The sequence below is a fragment of the Xenopus laevis genome, chromosome 8L, assembly GCF_017654675.1.
Source record: "Xenopus laevis strain J_2021 chromosome 8L, Xenopus_laevis_v10.1, whole genome shotgun sequence".
In the NCBI taxonomy this organism is placed as follows: domain Eukaryota; kingdom Metazoa; phylum Chordata; class Amphibia; order Anura; family Pipidae; genus Xenopus; species Xenopus laevis.
Window position 1 is genome coordinate 124,942,333 of NC_054385.1, and position 20,716 is coordinate 124,963,048.

At 41.2% G+C, this 20,716-nt stretch overlaps 1 protein-coding gene across 1 annotated transcript; it reads right to left on the bottom strand.

The window, feature by feature from the left end:
- Positions 1 to 918: 918 nt before the first annotated feature.
- On the bottom strand, positions 919 to 14,433 carry LOC108699120 (SLAM family member 5). Its single transcript, XM_041573550.1, has 7 exons — positions 14,309 to 14,433; positions 11,598 to 11,760; positions 10,583 to 10,900; positions 7,508 to 7,765; positions 6,635 to 6,766; positions 4,312 to 4,394; positions 919 to 1,311 (listed from the first exon to the last, which is right to left on the bottom strand). The coding sequence occupies exons 2-7, from the start codon at positions 11,644 to 11,646 to the stop codon at positions 1,216 to 1,218; spliced, it is 936 nt and encodes a 311-aa protein (XP_041429484.1). The 5' UTR covers positions 11,647 to 11,760; positions 14,309 to 14,433; the 3' UTR covers positions 919 to 1,215.
- Positions 14,434 to 20,716: the final 6,283 nt, after the last annotated feature.

The window sequence follows — 20,716 nt, forward strand, 5'->3', positions numbered from 1 at the left end:
ATCTGCAAACTCTGATACATTACTTAAATAACATCCACTTCTTACTAATCTCATCATTAAAAACAAACTGCTCATAATGCCATTATAATGGCAACATAATCTTGAATGTGATCCCTTAAAAACGTACCCACCATGGATGTCAAGCTTACTGGCATATAATTACCAGGCTGAGATCAGCAATCCCTTTTTACATATTGAAATTACATAAACTGAGGCCTGACTAAGACTAAACGGTGCTCTTTAAGCACTTGTGGGTGTATTCCATCTGGCCCTGTTGCCTAGTTCACTTTAATTCTTAAATATGTAAGTAACATGTCCTGCTGTATGTTAGTCTATCTGACTCCTCCATCCTCATCCAGACTCTCAAATGTGAATTTTTAATGAAAACCACCACTCACTTGATGACATTTTATAGTTTTATATTATCCAGGTAGATGAACATAGGTGTCAGGGCTCAGCAGAACAGCTCCGGGTTGAGCTGACGTCATCTCGCGCTCTAGCCGATGTCTCTATGCCAGCGCCTGTTGTTGATGCGTGCGCATATTCTGATGCGCGCACGCGTTCTAGCGCCTGTGCATGTTCTGACGAGGTTAAAAGGACGCTCAGGCCTAGGCTCAATGCGAGGTTATCGTCTCTACTGACACTAAGCGTATTGACTTCTGATGATTCTTCTGATTACGACTACGGCTTGCTTCTGATTATCCCTGGATTTCTGTGATTGCTACTTCTAATTTCGACCTTGGCTTCTCCTGACTACTCTGCTTGTCTGTTCCCAATTGGCATCTGCTTCCTGATCGTCTCACATGTATGACCCGAACTTTTCCTGACTTCGTCTCTTCAATTGCAGATAAGTGCTGAGTCCTTATTCACAAACTGTTATTTCTGCGGGCTCACTTGGCACTCCTGCTATTCCTTATCTGGGACCGTCCTGTATCAACTCCCAGGGCTCAGTGGGAAGCGTGGGGGAGGCTTATACCTTCAGACTCGCCTTGATACCTGACAGTAGGACAGCTCTCTTCTGTTCTGGTAGATGATGCTGTGTAAGCCACTCCTATTAGAGATATCTTAGTTGGCTATGCAGGAAGCTATTGGAAAGTATCTACTTGCTTAAAGTGAATGGTAAGTAACTTTGGTGTATCAAGAACTGATGGAAGGTGACTGATCTTTTGTGGGCTGACAGTTGATAGTAGGTGACTACTATTGGGGTGCTGACAGTCATACTTTAGGTAAAACTATAGAATAAATTGATATTTGAGCATCCTTATTTTGATGTCGATCTTCCGTCGTCTCCTCATTTCCCTCTTTTCTGACCTGCAAAAAAAATAACATGACCTTATAAAAAAAAAAGCTAAACAGCCAGTAGCCTCCCATAAGTCCCAAAACCACATAATCCATAGTTCACTGCTCACCAGTCTAAACTGATGCTATATTGTTCCATCAATATTTTATTATAACGCTGGTTGGACAACAGTATTCAATCTCCATACATGTGTTTGTTGCATTTTGTTTACATTTTATAACACAACATGCAAAAAATTCTAAATTTTGAATACAAATGAACATAGTAATGGCAATTAGTGATGGGCGAATTTGCGCCGTTTGGCCGGAAAATTCGGGAATTTTGCGCGAAATTCGTGAAACGGCGAAAAATTCATTTTTGATGGGCGAATTTTCGCGGGCGTTTCGCGAATTTATTTGCTGGCGGCGAATCGCGCAAATTCGCAGCGAATTCGCGCCTGGCGGATAAATTCGCCCATCACTAATGTCAATCTAATGCACCTCTTCTGCTCTTAAATTCCTAAGTAAGCTCTTGTGCGAGTCATTGTCTTTAGAAGTCACATAAGAGGGTGAATAAAGTCCACCTCCATTTAGTTAAGGAGTCATAAGATGTATATCCCTGAATTACAGGAAGGCCATCCCCTAGAGTCTATTTCAAATTAAATTTTTTAAAAATGTTTTCATTTTTCTCTGTAATAATTAAACAGCACCCTGCACATGATCCAAACTAAGATGCATGGATCTATATTGGAGTCAGAATAATATTACTTGGTTTATTGAGGGGTTATTTAATCCAAATGCTAAAAACTTGAAAAAGCTGAGGTTTTTTACTATAAAATACAAATTAATATACCCAGAGGCTGCAAAAAGTCAGAATCCAAAATTCCTCCATCTCAGACCTGCCAAGGTTGGATATAAGTTCCTATCCTATTTGGAAGTTTCTGTGGTCTGCACTAGAATTAACCATAATGTGAGACTATTTCAGGGTTTTTGGACAAAATTTAAAAAAAAAAATTGGGCTTTTCAGGAGAAAAAGCCTGCAAAAAACGAGAGAATCGTGGACAAAATCAGAAAAAATCGTACAAATTGTTTTTTTGCTCGATTTTATTTTGTTTTTCCCCAATAAGATTAAATCAAGCTTTTTTTAATAATAAATAGGGTAGTAGGGTTGGACCTTTTTTTAATGAAATAATTAGAAAAAATCAGATTTTGATAAATAACCCCTAAATGTTTGAATGATTTCTTTTTAGTAGACAAAATATGGTGATCCAAATTACAGAAAGACCCCTTTCGGAAAGCTGAAGCTTTCCGAAAGGGGTCTTTCTGTAATTTGGATCACCTGGCCTGAGCTTTCTGGATAACAGGTCCCATACCTCTATATACATTTATTCGGAATACATTACAAAACATATCTAAATAGCACCATAATGATCTAAGAGATATTAAAATCAAAAGGCAACCTCATCAAGCTTGAGCAATTTTGTGAAGAAGAAAGGGGTGACAATTGCTGGAAGCAGATGGTAGAGATTTACCTACAAAAACACCCAGCTGTAATTGCAGCCAAAGTTTCTGCCAAGTGTTAACTAATGGGTAGTGAATACTTGTCCAACCAACTAACCAAGTTTGCTTCTTAGTTAGATGAATTTTTGTGCCACTATAAAAAAATATTTAGGACCAGTATGCTGTGTAAATCAAATAAAAATCCCAGTACAATTCATTTAAATTCCAAAAAATGTAACATGAAAAGATATAAAAAGATCTAATGCTTATTGATAGTGCTCTGTATATTTCTGTATTTTTATTTTTATTTGGCAGTTTGATTACATTTACTTTTCAATCTGAAAAAAAATGAAGTGTCCCATTGTAAGTTCCTCTCAAGCTTTCATTTTTGCACAACAAAATCCACCCAACTGATATAAGTGAAATGGGACTTCACTAAGGGATGTGAACCTGAAGTTGGAACTTCATTTCTCTCTTCCACTTTCATTAGAATAGGTGCAAATGAAAAAATAACTTTGATTCCAGTTTTTCATTCATCCAGGTCATGATATACAGTATCTATTAGAAATAAGTCTGAAGCAACTGGACTTTGAGTATTTTTGAAAGTGAGGAGACAATGGTGTTCTATGATGTGACATCACTATTCCCATGACAAATGAAACAATAGGAAATTGGCTGATTCAAGACATCGTCCTGTGTAGCAGAACTAAGCTGAACCCAGAATAAATGTGTTCCTTGCTGGACCTTTCTCTCAATAACACTTACTTCAAGCATAAGAAAGTTTTTTTATAGACATGGCTGTGATATGGTTTCACCTGTGTCTTCCATCATAGCAAACCTTTACATGAAAGAAGTGGAAGAGAAAGCCGTGAACACCTTCAAGGTAACAGCATCAAGTCACTGATTCAGATTTGTTGATGATACCTGGGTTCAAAATGAAACTACACTAAATCAAGGTCAAGCAAAAATGCCAGACCAACAGAGAAGAGGCATAGTCATCCCAGATGTGGTTGAAACATCAGAGAATCAACAAACACCAAAGTTCTGTTTTTTTAAAACCAAGCAACACCCTGAGACAATAGCTGGTAGACCCAACACCAATGCACATGAAAAGTAAGCTGCTCTTTTCCTTGGAGAAACCACCTGGATGAGTGGTGAAACATTTTCAAGAAGTCTCAGAAAAACCCTGTTGCTTTAGACTTATTTCAACTAGATACCAAAGTTGTGATGGATGAATAAATTCGCCTGGCGCGAATGTGCGGCAAATTTCCACGCTTTGCTGCCGGCGAATAAATTAGCAAACCTCCTGCAAAAATTCACCGGCATCAAAAAAAATTTGGATGTGCATCCGAAAAGTTGATCGCGTGAAAATCACTGCGCGTCAACACTTTTCGGACGCCCATTGACTTTAACGCCAGCGGTGAAATTGATGCAGGCGTCAACGTTCGAGTTTCACTCATTTTTCGCAAATTTTCCCCCCATCACTATACCAAAGTGGTCTTTTTTCAGAAGAAAATTTCAACTTGTACCTACCACATTATTAACTGTATTTACTGTATTTACTGTATTCACTACCACTGCTGGTTCTGTTACGTGAGCTGCTTTTTCTTTTGTACCTAGGTTAGGGGATAAAAGTAACAAAATATTACATACAAGTATTTACAAGAAAGCAAAGATAGGATAAAATTAACAATCAAAGAATTTAAGCAGGTTACAAACATCAACCTTAAGGTGTTTTATTAAAACTAGCTGGAGTAGAAGGATCTGGATCTGTGAGGACCTTGACTTCATGTGAGGCACATGGACATTCCCTGTGAAATTAAGTAAATGCTATTGTAAAGCCCATTCTATTACAACACGGCTATTGGAAGAGATGTGCTTAAAAAGATCATGATTATGTGTGTGTTTTTTGCCAGTATTAAACTGGTAAACCATGAACTCCACTGTAAATGTATGGTGTTGCAGCAAGTAAGGCTGTGTTTGTGTACTGGCTCAGGATAAATGGACCCCTGCAGTGAATGGAGAAGAGTAGGGTGGGTCCTCAATTCTATGCTCCATTGAGGGTTGTGTAGTTGCCCAGCTACAGGACTGATTAGACTGCAGGTGAGCAGCAAATAAAAGAGGTTCTGATTAATTAAAAAAGAAGAAATCCAACCAAACTAGAATCCATGATTTACCCTTAAAAAAAACCTAAAAAATCAGATCGACAAAAACCACGATGTTTTTGGATTGCTGCATGAAAACTGCGACTTTTCCAAATTGTCCTGCAAAAAATCAGAATTTTACAGATTTGGCACCTGAAAAGTAGGGATGTAGCGAACTGCCGATTTGGTGTTCGCGAACACTGGCAAAAAATGCGAACGTTCGCGGACAGTTCGCGAACTTCGAACACCCGCTAAAATCGTTCAATTCGAACGATCGAAGGATTTTAAGGATTTTTAAGGATTTTCATTCGAATCGAACGATGGAAGCATTCGATCGAATGCTTTTCATTCGATCGAATGCTTACAATCGTTCGAACGAATGGAAATCGTTCGATTTTTAGCGGTCGAAGGAATTCGAATGGTCGAATGGTCAATGATTTGTATTCGAATCGAACGCGAACTCAAAATGCGAACGTTCCCAAGCGTTCACAAACATCCGGTGGACGCGAACGGTCGAAGTTCGCGCGAACTAGTTCGCGGGCGAACAGTTCGCTACATCCCTACTGAAAAGCCAGACATTTTTTTGTGAAATCCTTGGAAAAGCCCAAAATGTTTGGATTATTGTACGAAACCCAGAACAGACAATACTATGATCAAATTGGAAACAGGACCTCTGCCATTAAATTCTACAGGACCTCGACAAGGTTGAAGATGGAGAATTTTCAAAATCTGACTTTTTGCAGCCTTGGAGTATAACAAATCCCAAACATTCAAGCTTTTTTTCAACAAAAAATTTGAGCTTTTTAGTTGAAATTTTTTTTATTTGGACTTTAATAAATAACCTCTTAAATAGTATCTGCCCCTTTGATGCCCACATTGCCAGATTTTCCAGATTCACCTGCAATGCTAACACTTTCAGGCGTGAGTTGTTCTACACAGTTTGGTGTTTTTAGCAAGCTCACATTATTCAGAACCCTGTAGAAACCCATTAAGAACCCTTCTCCAACTAGAAAATGTACCAGTGACAGCCATCCTCTGTTCACGTTCCTATTAGGGATGTAGCGAACTGTTCGCCGGCGACGTTCGCCAATAGGCGTTCGCGTCAAAAATCGTTCGACCATTCGATTCCTTCGATCGCTAAAATCGAAGGATTTTCGTTCGAATCGAACGATCGAAGCCATTGGATTGAATGAAATCATTCGATCGAATGGCTTCGATCGTTCGATTCGAACGAAAATCCTTCGATCGAACGATTAAAATCCTTCGATCGTTCGAATCGAACAATTTTCGGATGTTCGAAGTTCGCGAACTGTTCGCATTTTTTGCCGGTGTTCGCGAACGGCGTTCGCGAACATCAAATCGGCGGTTCGCTACATCCCTAGTTCCTATTATCCATCCATGTAAAAGTAGCCAAGTGCCCATAGTTTAGAATGCAAATGTTTATGTGGCCAAACACGTGTGCTGACAATCGTTGCTCCCCTACATATGTATACAGATGATGTCAATATATTATCTGTACAGTGCATATTCTGCATTTTTATACAACCAGTTACATGGCTGTCTTCAGAAATCCAAATGGTCATCTGCTGCCTCAATACACACAAATAAGACCCTGATCTGTCCAAATCTGCCGATTCTCACCACTCACAATATCACAACAAGCTGTACAAATCAAAAGATGCTCATGCTACTCTCAGTCATTTAATACTCACCCCAAGGGCTTTTCATGTTCTTTTTCCTCCAGTAGATTACAAACAAAATCAATAGAACGGCAACAGGAACAATTAAAAGAAGGACAAGGGAGGATGACTTTTCAGCTGTTATCCTCTGGATCTCACTTTCCACTGAAAACAGAATATACCATTATTATCATACTAGTTCGACAAGGAAGGCTGTAACGTAAACACATTCCTGCTAATTATTCTCAAGTTATTTCGATTAACGTCAGCATTCCAAGCAATACCAGATTTGGTGGGACATCAATACTGATGGAGGAAAATTTATCCGTAAAGAAATGCAACAAGTTCAAACCATTTCACATGGCATGTTGCACTGAATAAACCTAGGATTTTAGTAAATATCTTAGACATATCTGTCTAGAATAGATTTAAGAAGGGGTTGGATGGTGTTTAGCAAGTGAGGAAAATCAGGGATATGGGAGATAGCTCATAGTACAAGTTGATCCAGGGACTGGTCCCATTACTATCTTGAGGCTAATTGGCAAAGCTTCAACTGGGGTTTTCGCCTTCCTCTGGATCAATTAGCAGTTAAGCAGGTTATATATAGACTTAAGGTTGAACTTGATGGACGTGTGTCTTTTTTCAACCTAACTTACTGTGTAACTATAAATATTCCAAGATATAAGACCTGTTATGTCTTGCTCTACCTGTAGATGAACTATTTTCTCTATATAACTTCTAAAGTTGATACTGCAGTTCCTCATATTACTTCTTACTGTTATGACAAAGATAGAAGCCACGGGACTTACATTTCCTCTGATATTTGCAGTGTTTCAAGCCCGAGACTTGAACCCTACATTTCCCTACATTTTGGATCCCGCTGACAGTTTTAATATGTGTCATTACCTTCTTGGCAGTATCTCCATGGAGTTTCAGTTCTGGAAACGTTGCTCACTGCATTCTGTGCCATACAGCTGAAGGTGGCATTTGGATGACTCTTATAGACAAAGACAATATTGCCGGTCACATCGAAATCTTCAGCACTTGTGTTAATCCAGAAAGGAGTCACGTCTGGTACATTTACAGTGCACATTAGAGTAACAGTGCAAGTTCCATTCCTGGTGACACTTTGATGGATCTCAACATCGGCCAATGAAATTTTTTCTGTTTGGGAAAAATTCAGTTAAATGTCAACGACAGATCCATACATTTTCAACAAAAGAGTATTTTCCCATTTATAAGGCACTGGTGAATATTTTAGACAGTATGGTTTTGGTCTACACTACATAGAAAGGACACGGTTGCAATAGAGAAAGCCCAGAGACAGACAACAAGCTAATAAAGGAAATATAATATCTAATGTAAGTTTAGGCTTGGATTGTTTAACTTCATGTAATTGGTTGGTACAATATAGACCCCAGAGAAAAAAACCCACCGACCCAGACCCACTCCCCGGCTCAAACTATGGCTTTGCTTGTCCTCCCTTTGATCACGGCCACAAAAGGAAGAACAAGGTAAGAGCAGGGGTGGCAGGAGACATATATTGTCTCATTGGGTATTTCAGAGGACCTAACAATTGGGGCACGAGGGGGGAGGGGGGCCTGGGTTGGAAGCCCCTGAACCCCCAGTCCAACGCTCAAGGGACACAATGGCATTTCTCAAGATTAGAAGAAAAAAAGGTTAGTCTTAAAGGGGTGGTTCACCTTTAGGTTAACTCTTAGCATGTTATAGAATCGTCAATTCTATGCAACTTTTTAATTGGTCTTCCTCGTCTATTTTTTATAGTTTTCGAATGATTTGCCTTCTTCCTCTGACTCGTTCCAGCTTTCATTTGGAGGTCACTGACCCCATCCAAAAAACAAGTGAGCTGAAAGACTACACATTAATTGTTATCGCTACTTTTTATTACTCATCTTTCTATTCAGGCCTCTCCTATTCATATTCCAGACTCTTATTCAATGCATGGTTGCTAAGGTGAGAGGTGCAGAATAAAAAGCTAAATAACTCAAAAACCACAAATAATAAAAAATGAAAACCAATTGCAAATTGTCTCAGAATATCGCTCCCTACATTATACTAAAAGCGAACTCAAAGGTGAACAACCCATTTAAGGTTTGATAAAGGGGTATTTACCGTGAGAGATACAGTATCTCTACTGGCAGATAAAGGTTCAAGAACAGGTTGAATGGCTTTCTAGTAAGTGAGAAAATACAATGTAAAGCAAAAATAAAATGATGATGTAGAGTGGGAGTCTGCCCATTTACCCTTTCCAGGGCATTATATTACTATATTACAGTCTGTTATATGGATGAGAGCCTGAAAGTTGGAGAGTCTATTCTCAGTCTTGCAGATACCCTACACCAGGTGCTTTGGAGGATAACACTAGGGGGCCGATTCACTAAATTCGAGTGAAGGATTCGAAGGTAAAAAAACTTTGAATTTCGAAGTATTTTTTGGGCTACTTCGACCATCGAATGGGCTACTTCGACCTTCGACTACGACTTCGAATCGAACTATTCGAAGTAAAAATCGTTCGACTATTCGACCATTCGATAGTCGAAGTACTGTCTCTTTAAAAAAAAATTCGACCCCCTAGTTCGCCATCTAAAAGCTACCGAAGTCAATGTTAGCCTATAGGGAAGGTCGCTTGCCTAACTTTTTTTGATCGAAGGATATTCCTTCGATCGTTGGATTTAAATCCTTCAAATCGTTCGATTCGAAGGATTTAATCGTTCAATCGAAGAAATAATCCTTAGATCGTTCAATCGTACTATCTGCGCTAAATCCTTCGACTTCGATATTCGAAGTCTAAGGATTTTAGTTCCTAGTCGAATATCAAGGGTTAATTAACCCTCGATATTCGACCCTTAGTGAATCAGCCCCTAGAAGTGAATCTTGATCAAGAATGTCTATAAAATTCATTTACTGAGAGTATTTCTGGCTACGTGGGTTTCGGACAGAAAGATACATTGTGCAAGAATCTTACAGTTCAGCCGTTAAAGAGGTAGTTATCTTAAACTTGTACGGGGGAATGTAATAAAAGTCAGTAACGGAAAAACAGAAAAGTTATGCCTTTTCACGAACTTTGCTTTGCGCAAATTTAATATCGATTTTGCAAACCCGGAAACTGTTAAGCGACCACTTCCAAAAGTGGAAGACGGCTTGCGAATTTTATAGTTTGCACCAATGCGCAGTGAACGTAATAAAACTTTGCGATGCGCAATTAAAATTCGCAATGCAATAACAGTTTAAGGAACAATATTACATAGTGAGATGGGGATTTTTAATTGTGTTTCTCTTTTCGACTTTAATTACAGTCCCCCGTTAGTAGGTTATAGAATGAATAATTCTAATGGTCCTTCATTTTTTCTTCTTTATAGTTTTTGAATTATTTGCCTTCTTCTTCTGCTTCTTTCCAGCTTTCAAATGGGGGTCACTGGCCCCATATAAAAAATCTACAAAGGCTACAAACATATCGGTATAGGTAATTTGTATTACCCCTCTTTCTATTCAGGCTTCTCCTATTCATATTCCAGTCTCTCATTCAAATCAGTGCATGGTTGCTAGGCTAATTTGGACCCTAGCAACCAGATGGCTGAAATTGCGAACTGGAAAGCTGCTGAATAAAAAGCTAAATAAAAACCATTTGCAAATTGGCTCGGAATGTCACTCTTTACACCATACTATAAGTTAATTTAAAGGTGAACAACTCATTAAATTTTACATTGTTTATGGTGCTGGCATAAGGAACACAATGCTGGGCAAAGCCTGGTCTTAACAATATGTTCAAAATGTAAGTGTCAAAGTCCATAAAATACTTGAATTAAGACTTATACAACAGAAATAGGTGACTGGCCAGGCTGGTGACCGATATACGATATTTTCATTATTATTTGGTATCTGTTAATTTAAAGCTTCTTACATATGATTACATATTGTGATGGAATGGGAATAATTCAAGACAACAGAAGGATAACTTACTGTGCACTCTGACATCATAACATTGTGTGAAATCATCCTTCTCCTCTTTTCCATACATATCTGCTGTATAGACTCCTTGATCGTCACTGATTAGGTGCTGCATAATTAATGATCCATCAGGTTTGCTGGACAGCCTTGTTGTAAGCTTCCGATTTTTCACCTCGATGGCTGCGTTAGGTTTGGTTGTAGCGATGTGTCTCCCTTTATAGATCCAAGAGGTCTCTTTGATTCCAGGTCTATCCAGTTGCAGAGTGAGCTCTTCTCCTGCCGCAACTTCAACCATTTTAATGTCAATGCAGTTGACCTCACTCCAAACTCCTGGCAGGGGATATTCCACATATTATTATCAATACATCATTTAATACAAAATGTTGGGTTAGAATTGTCCTCTTCTTCTGTAAAAGGTTGTCTTGTTTAAGAATGTCTTCAAAATATACATAATTGGGTTTACATTCTCGTTGAAGGTATTTACCACCCAGGACTTTTTTCAATATGCTGACGTGAAAGCCATCCTTACCCTCATACATAGCCCTGCTATAGGGTCACAATACCCTTACAAGGTTTCAGCAGGACTTATGCCATGAGCAACCAGGGAACATGATTGGCAGCAATTCAAGCCATGGTCTGAAATATCTGTTCTCCATGGGCAGTGGGCCCAACAAACAAACTAGAGATTTAGTATGAGGCTTAATTTTTATTATTTTCCACCTCCTCGTGTTCAACAGGAGAACTAAAACCTGAAAACATAATGGCTAAAAATGTTATATTTAATATCCTGAACCTAATGTACCAGCCCAGATGATTAACAACCCTGTAACAAAAAAGAGTCAGACCTTCGAAACGAAGGAGCATCTCCCCATCTTGGATCCTCTTAGTCCATTTTCTGAGTTTTTACATTGGATTTGTTTGTGTTATTGGACTCCAGCTGAACTAACTCATACAGGGTGCAGGTTTCCTCAGCAAGCTCAGGAGGTGAGCAATAGAATTGAATCCAGTATAAAGAAATTAATCTTACCTTTGTAGGCAGCAAATATAATCACTTGGCAGTAGAAGAAACAGTTCATGATTATTCTCACTTCTGGAAACTGCAAAGACTGAAACTTTAAAAAACTCACAGTTTTATGAAATCTGTTTCACGCCCACGCCGCATACATCATGAAAAAGCTCACATCCCACCACTAAAGGGGCAAAAAAATAAAAGGGCAATATAATGTGAAAGGGGGGCAGAATTTGAGATTGCAAGAAGCAAAGCTATAACAGTACACATCTGAGGAGTAAGTGGAATTACTGAAAGGGCAAAATATGCAATACATGGAACAGGCTGAAGAGCTAAAACATTTGTACCTAAAAATACTTGAAATGTCTATTGAAGCAGAGAACATACATACAGCGGGTTTGGCATGGGTGCCACCACTGACACGTTGGTACTTTTATAAATTCTACATTGTGGCAAGGGTTAAATATGCGTTGCCGATCCCCTGCCTCCCTGCTGATAGCATTTCGTAATCTTTCAGTCAGAAAACGACAGCCTGATTTGTTTCCTATCTGGTTTTGTGCGCGTGGGAAAATGTGTTTAAGGCTATTTTTGATTCTGCCTGGGGTGTTTAGAGTTTGAATTTGCTTTTCCCCTCTGTCCATGTTATTGGGTCGGTGTGAGAGAGCGAGTGAGCCTGGTTGTGTACATGTAACAGTGCGGGTATGCATTATTCAGCAGTGAATGGGGAGTAGAGGGAACTCAGCAGATGGCTTATTTACATACCCAAGTATAAAGTTCTTGAATAGACTCAAAACCAGGGAAGCCACTTTCAAATGTAAAAAAGTTGGGGAGCAATACAAGCATGAAAAAAGTTCCTGGGGTGCCAAATAAGGGCTGTGATTGGCTACTTGGTAGCCACTATGTGGACTGGGAGCCTGCAAAAGGCTCTGTTTGGCAAAACACCTGGTTTTTATTAGGGATGCACCGAATTCACTATTTTGGATTCGGCCGAACCCCCGAATCCTTCGTGAAAGATTCGGCCGAATACCGAACCGAATCCGAACCCTAATTTGCATAGGCAAATTAGGGGTTGAAAGGGGAAAATATTTTTTACTTCCTTGTTTTGTGACAAAAAGTCACGCAATTTCCCGCCCGCCCCTAATTTGCATATGCAAATTAGGATTCGGATTCCGTTCGGCCGGGCAGAAGGATTCGGCCGAATCCGAATCCTGCTAAAAAAAGCCGAATCCTGGCCGAATCCCAAACCGAATCCTGCATTCGGTGCATCCCTAGTTTTTATACAACCAAAACTTGCCTCCAAGCCTGAAATTCAAAAATAAGCCCCTGCTTTGAGGCCACTGGGAGCAACATCCAAGAGGCTGGTGAGTGACATGTTGCTCGCGAGTCACTGGTTGGGGATCACTGCTCAAAACAGATATATGTCAGCTCCAGGCCCACTTAAGGTGGCCATAGACACACAGATCCTATCATACGAATCGAGGATTCGTACGATTTTCAGATCGCGTGTGGCGTGTGCCAACATCTTTCGTCCGGCGGCGATCGGTCGTTTGGTCAGGTTTGATTTTGACCCGACCGATCCCGCCGGAGCCCACGGCACATCGTAATCAGATCGTTCAGCCATACGGCCGAACAATCAGATTACACCCGATATAGCCATGCCTTTTAATGGCATATCGGGGAAAGATCCGCTCGTTTGGCGATGTTGCATCTATGGCCACCTTTACCTTTCTGACCAATTACCTTCCCCATTTCCTAGTTGCAGAGAACTACTCAGCTGTGTCAATGTTTCACAATGTGTCCAGTTTCTTAGTTTTTCACTGTAGGTGAGAGTTATTTCATTTTTTGTTCTGCTTCTAAAGGGTTTGGAGTCTTTAGAGCTGACTTCCATGCTGCCTGAAACACCAAAGGCAAGTCTGCCATCTTTACTATTATATGTATGCACTGCTGCTTTTTAATCTTCTTTATAGGTGGAATTTTTGGCCTCAGGAAGTTACACCTATAGAGCTAAGGGGATTATTTACTAAACTGTAGTCTGTCTTTTTGGGTCAAAATTTGAATTTTTCATTTTTTTTAAAAAAAAAACTTGAATTTTTCGAGATTTATTAAAGCCCGATCCAGCAAAAAAAACAGAATACAAAAATTTACCATCTCAGACCTGCCGAGGTTGTGTATAAATCAATGGCAGAGGTCCACGTCATATTTTGAAGTTTCTGTGGTCTGCGCTGGAATTAGCTCAAAAGTCCGACCTATTTAGACGTTTAAATCCGGAAAATTCAGCAAAATTTCACAATAAACCGTTCGATTTTAGCAAGTTTTTACCAGAACAAATTAACTCTGGCTTTTTTAATAAGAAATAAGAAACAAGGTAAATCAGGTATGGGAGTGTAGCACACCCTTGAGTGTACTTTTGCTGTGTATTAAGGCTGTGTGTGACCAGGCTAACACTGCTTGTAGTGTGCCCCAGACCCCCAGTGTACCCGTGCAACTCCCTGCAACTCCCGGTACCTGGTGTGGATAAATGCAGCAGTAGATTCAGCCAGACAAGTCCTTTGCAGTAAATTATAACTGCTTTATTAACAGAACACCGGCAAGATCATAGGTTACAGTACTTTGATGTTCACTGGCAGTTATAGAGTCGCCTCCAACAACAATATTCCCTCCGGGAGGGGGGGGTAGAAGATGCAACAGACGGAGTAGAAATCAATATAGATCAGTAACAATATACTTACCACTCTGACTGGCACTATCCTTATGGTTGAGCACTAAGGCATGGGTTTCTCAGCATGGGGTCTTGTATCTTGGCACCGGACTTGATCCTCACCTCACCCACTGTATTCAGCCTGGGATCTTGGGTCTTGGTATCCTATCTGGTCCTCAACTCACCCACTGTAGTCCCTGCACTAGTGGTTCAAATACCACGGGGTCCTAACCCCACTATTTCTCCTCGTTGGAGCCACGTCTGCTCTCTAGCTACCCTGGGCTAACTTTCACTCCTAGAGTGACTATTACTGTAGTACTATCCCTATCTCACGCTTAACTAATTTTTCCGGCAGATCTGGACCTGTAGTACCTCACACTGAGGCAAAGTCCCAGGACAGACCCAGACCGCATGGTGCTAAACCCTTTTATATTATCAAATAGTGCCATCTAGTGGACAATCCCCAGGTACTAGTGTGGACCCAGCTAGGGACATAGCTGCCTGAGTTAACTAAAGGACCCTTAGGTTTTCCAAATACTAAAGAGGAATGCCTGAGATAACTACACCCAAATCTCAGTGTCTCTACATTCTCCCCCCACTTAGAAACGTCAACGTCCCCGTTGACAAACTAAACAGTTACTCTCAAGTGCACAATAAATCACATTTTAAATAACATTTACTATTTGTACATCACGCTTCAACAGCCTCTCCAGAGGACTGCCCATGGTACAATGGATCCTGTAAACAAAATATTGCAAACATGCATTTTTCCTGAGCACTGTATCAATACTTAAAATGCAACCTCATACTGGGTCCACGGCCGTGGCCCTAAATCCTATTACCTCGGGATTAACCCTACTATTACCAACACTGTACTTAAATCAGGTATTCACATTTCTTTTATTTATGCACTTAGGAGGGAAAAAGGGAATTGGGATTTTAGGACAAGTGTCCCTTAACTATTTACAGTCTCTGGGTTGTTTGCCAAAGTCCTCCTTCCAGGTGGGTACGATTCACCCCGAGAGTGGCTAAAAATAAAGAACCCACTACAGAGTCCAACATGGTTTCAGTCATGCTGCAGGTCAAACCTGAGTCTCTGTTCTTTATGTGTCCTGACTCCAGGGGAAGCCTCCCCAACTTGAAGTGTCTCAAACCAGAGATGAATAACAAAAAAAAAACTCCATTCCTTGAAGTCACTTGGGAAAAAAAATAAAAATGCAACAAAAGACCTCCAGTGGTCAACTTTAACTTTTTTACTGTGGGTGGTTACTTCACCCTGCCCCCCACAACAGAAAACAGCACCCTCCTGGGTGTGACTCCTAGCACGAGGCTACAAATGATAAGTCCCACAGATGCCGGCTTAAATCATGTAGGTGAACCGCATCTTAGTGTCCTCGTAACTGATATAATATTTGGGGTGCGGCTTCTCCACAGTGCCCCCTTCTGGAACGGAAACATCCACGCTGAAATAACGTGGAGTAGGGTTTCTCTTCCCACAGCTGTGGACAGCATGGTGCAAAATAGTGCGTCCCCACCACCACTCATTCTCCAGGGACCGTACAAAGCTCCAGGCAGCTGCACGCCTGGCTTGATCAGGGTGGGAAAGAGTATTTCCGATTGTCTTCTCTTTCGCCACAATCTCCTCCACCACCCACTCATCTAGATATTCCTCCACCTGCTCGTAAACCCACAGCGGTGCGTAGGGCATATAATACCCCCATTTCCTGTACACACGGAAGTTTATGACCCGCTGTACCCGGGAAACCCTGCAGAAAATCTCAGGATTGGCTCGGCCGTGTACTACCCAGAAGTGTTTCTCTTCAGCCCGGGTAATTTTCTTAGGGGCCCAGAAACTATGGGGCAATTTGAACAGAGGCCTGTCGGTGGCTCCATCATCTTCCGCCTCATCCACTGTTCCCTCCTTGCCGCTTGACGCACCCTGAGTGACCCCTCTGCTGGGCATATCTGCTCCCTTGCGGGCCCCATCCCTCTTTGCTGCTAGCCTCGGGGTATGGGGGGGGTCCTTCCCTCACGGGTGGCTCTTGGGGGCCCCGGCTGGGGATATTGACACTTACCCCCTCTGGGCGGTTGGAGCGGCGGGAAGGTGGGCATCGTTCCTCGCGGGTGGCATCCTCCCTGCTCCCTTTTGGCGCCGAATTCTGCACGTCAGATTGGCTAATACCCCACCTCCTGGTGTCAGAGGGGGTTGGGCTAAACAGGGTGGTACTGCAGACAATTAGGGCCACGTCACTCACACTTGTTTCGCGCCTTTCTCTGGCGCCAATTTACACGATCCTGATTGGTTCTTCCCACCAATCTGGAAAGGTGGGCACACAACTTTCCAGTCAGCCCTCTCCTTAAGGCAACAGTAAATTTAGGGCGGTCGGAACTCAGGCTGCTAACTGCGCTAGGCCAAGATGCCTTTTTCCTCTCTGGTCCGGCACTGCAGCGCCTGTCACACTTTTCTCTCACAGCAATGAGTTCAATAAAGATGATCCCGGACGAGCCCCCAAATGTAGCACACCCTTGAGTGTACTTTTGCTGTGTATTAAGGCTGTGTGTGACCAGGCTAACACTGCTTGTAGTGTGCCCCAGACCCCAGTGTACCCGTGCAACTCCCTGCAACTCCCGGTACCTGGTGTGGATAAATGCAGCAGTAGATTCAGCCAGACAAGTCCTTTGCAGTAAATTATAACTGGTTTATTAACAGAACACCGGCAAGATCATAGGTTACAGTACTTTGATGTTCACTGGCAGTTATAGAGTCGCCTCCAACAACAATATTCCCTCCGGGGGGGGGGTAGAAGGTGCAACAGACGGAGTAGAAATCAATATAGATCAGTAACAATATACTTGGGAAATAGTTACCACTCTCACTGGCACTATCCTTATGGTTGAGCACTAAGGCATGGGTTTCTCAGCCTGGGGTCTTGTATCTTGGCACCGGACTTGATCCTCACCTCACCCACTGTATTCAGCCTGGGATCTTGGGTCTTGGTATCCTATCTGGTCCTCAACTCACCCACTGTAGTCCCTGCACTAGTGGTTCAAATACCACGGGGTCCTAACCCCACTATTTCTCCTCGTTGGAGCCACGTCTGCTCTCTAGCTACCCTGGGCTAACTTTCACTCCTAGAGCGACTATTACTGTAGTACTATCCCTATCTCACGCTTAACTAACTTTTCCGGCAGATCTGGACCTGTAGTACCTCACACTGAGGCAAAGTCCCAGGACAGACCCAGACCGCATGGTGCTAAACCCTTTTATATTATCAAACAGTGCCATCTAGTGGACAATCCCCAGGTACTAGTGTGGACCCAGCTAGGGACATAGCTGCCTGAGTTAACTAAAGGACCCTTAGGTGTCCAAATACTAAAGAGGAATGCCTGAGATAACTACACCCAAATCTCAGGGTCTCTACAGGAGTATGGTCGTGGTTTTTGTATTTAATATGAGATCAATTCGGGTTTTAGTAAATAACTCTATTTATGTTGGTGCAATAAGAACAAGAAAATCCTAAGCACCTGCTACAAGAACAGAACCAGAAACCACAAGAATATCAGGCCCAAGGCATATGGATTAACGTAATGTAGTAAAAAAAAATGGGGATTTGCTTCTGAAAATTGCATTTTGCACAGGCCACTTGATTGGTAGTAGGGAAAGTCATTCAGTCATCACTAGTGTAGTGTGAAAAGTTCACTTCTAATGAAATGACTGTGTTTTTTACCCACAATGCAGGAAAGCTGCTCCAGACCACCCCCTATTGTTTCCTGTCTCACAGCTTCTCACTATCCTCCAGGTGCTCAGCCAAATGGTGTTCCAAAACCGTTCATTGAACTCCCCAGTGACTTCTAATATCCTTATCATTTACAGTAGGGGGTACATTATCCCTTATAATACATGAGTGATACTCAGAGTTCCCTGTATAACTCAGCCTGCAGCCTTGTGCCTTTATATGGTCACAGAACAACCCCTCAGTGACTTCTAATATCCTTATCATTTACAGTAGGGGGTACATTATCCCTTATAATACAGGAGTGATACTCATAGTTCCCTGTATAACTCAGCCTGCAGCCTTGTGTCTTTATATGGTCACAGAACAACCCCTCAGTGACTTCTAATACCCTTATCATTTACAGTAGGGGGTACATTATCCCTTATAATACATGAGTGATACTCAGAGTTCCTTGTATGACTCAGCCTGCAGCCTTGTGCCTTTATATGGTCACAGAACCCCTCAGTGACTTCTAATATCCTTATCATTTACAGCAGGGGGTACATTATCCCTTATAATACACGAGTGATACCCAGAGTTCCCTGTATAACTCAGTCTGCAGCCTTGTGACTTTATATGGTCACAGAACAACCACTCAGTGACTTCTAATATCCTTATCATCTACAGTAGGGGGTACATTATCCCTTATAATACATGAGTGATACTCAGAGTTCCCTGTATAACTCAGCCTGCAGCCTTGTGCCTTTATATGGTCACAGAACAACCCCTCAGTGACTTCTAATATCCTTATCATTTACAGCAGGGGGTACATTATCCCTTATAATACAGGAGTGATACTCAGAGTTCCCTGAATACTGCTTATGTCCGTGTTTCCTAACTAATAGATGTCATTGTTGGGCATGTAACTGTCCACTGTTTATATGAGATATTGCATATTTTAGCTGTGATGGTGTAAATGTGTGAATTAACATGAACACACGCAATGATCTGTCTTAAACCCACATCTTTGAATACTCAGCACATACAATAGCCACATGCTGATTATTGAATCCCTTATGTCTGTGCAACAGTATAGAATACAGGTATGGGAACTGTTATCCAGAATGCCCAGGACCTGAGGTTTTCTGATAAGGGGTCTTTCTGTAATTTGGATCTCCATAAATTTCCTGTGTACCAATCCCCATTGCTCTGGTCCCTCCCCATGAATAAAGGGGAGGGGACAGAGGCAACGAACAACAGTGGACCTAGGGAACCCACTATGTAAATGCTGCCCTGTACTCACTCTCATGTTTTATGCAAAGAAAACTATAATTATGCACTGGATGGGCCAAACCCTCCTAACTATAAATTTCTGGAGAGGACGGGTTTATGGGGCCCTCCCACTGATTAAGCTCAATTATGAGACCAGAGGGGCAACAGATAAGGTCGAAAGGCTTTGCGGTGCCTGGTTCAACCAAAACTTTATAGAACAGTGAACATAAGACGGTACACTGTTGATTATACCAGTGTGCACTGTAAAGAATACCATACAATGTTAATATTGTGTATATTGTTGTTTATTAAAAAAATCAATAAAACCTTAAAAAAAAAAAAGAAATATCTCCTTTGGCTTAATTATTAATGGCAAATATAGTGTGAAGAACATTTATTTCCTATTGCATTATCCAGCTCAATAAATAGGAAATGTGCTTTTAAATGTTGCAAGCAGCCTTGGCATTTCATTAAAGGGCATGTAAAGGCAAAAAAAAAATAAATGCCATTTTTACTTTCTTTAATGAAAAAGAAACTTATCTCCATTATACTTTAATTAAATAATGTGTACCGTTTTTATAAGAAACCTGACTGTATAAAGTGAGATTCTCCCTTCATTTACTGCTGTGGATAGGAATTGTCAGACGGTCCCTAACTGCTCTGCAGGGAAACAATCATACTTATGAACAGCAGGGGGAGCCCCCGCCTTACTTCTCAGCCGTGCAGAACTCAAGCAGCTTTGTTTATTTCCCTGTAGAGCAGTCGGCAACTGTGTAGAGATTTGTATTGGTTTTTATTTTTGCCTTTACATTCCCTTTACTGTTTCCAACTCCAGCTGCAGGGACAAAGATCGTGGAGGATTATTTTGCTGCAGCCACTGGTTCTGCAGAGTTGGAGAAAGTTTGTATTAAACAATACAAAAACTATAAAATCCACATTAGATTACATGACAACACAGGACCCAGTGCAGTCTGTATATTCTGATTATTAATCAGTCTTGCTGTATCGGCTTCTGGCAGATATTATTTGACTTGTGCTGTTTTGATTATTTATGGCGATCCCTAAGCAGCCCAGACCACACTGAGCATGTGCACAGTCTTAGTCTTGCAAAGATGTTTAACAAAGTTACAAGATGGTGACCCCCTGTGGCCAACTTTGAAAGCATAAATCATTTGTTAGATTAGGCTTGTGGTGCAGTAAATTCATGTTTATGTTTAGTATACAAAATACAGCATTTCTAGACTTATTCTTTTTTAGACTTTACTTGACCTTTAAGGCTTATTTTCCACAATCTTTTCAGGTGGGCTGGGGGCACTTAGCACTGTGTGGCTTCAGTCACTCCCATCTTATGGGCAGACAAACAGCAGCTCAGTTGAAAGCAAAGCTGTGAATAAAAGAATTCCATTTTTTCATAAATTAGTCCGATCGCATCTTGGAGTCAGAAAATATTT

Bases quoted from the DNA above. Each gene is read 5' to 3' on its own strand.
- LOC108699120 (XM_041573550.1), bottom strand. From the start codon at position 11,646: ATGAACTGTTTCTTCTACTGCCAAGTGATTATATTTGCTGCCTACAAA. The intron at 10,901-11,597 runs GTAAGATTAATT...ATCCCCTGCCAG, and splicing joins TATATTTGCTGCCTACAAAG to GAGTTTGGAGTGAGGTCAAC. The intron at 4,395-6,634 runs GTGAGTATTAAA...CCCCTAACCTAG, and splicing joins GAACATGAAAAGCCCTTGGG to GTACAAAAGAAAAAGCAGCT.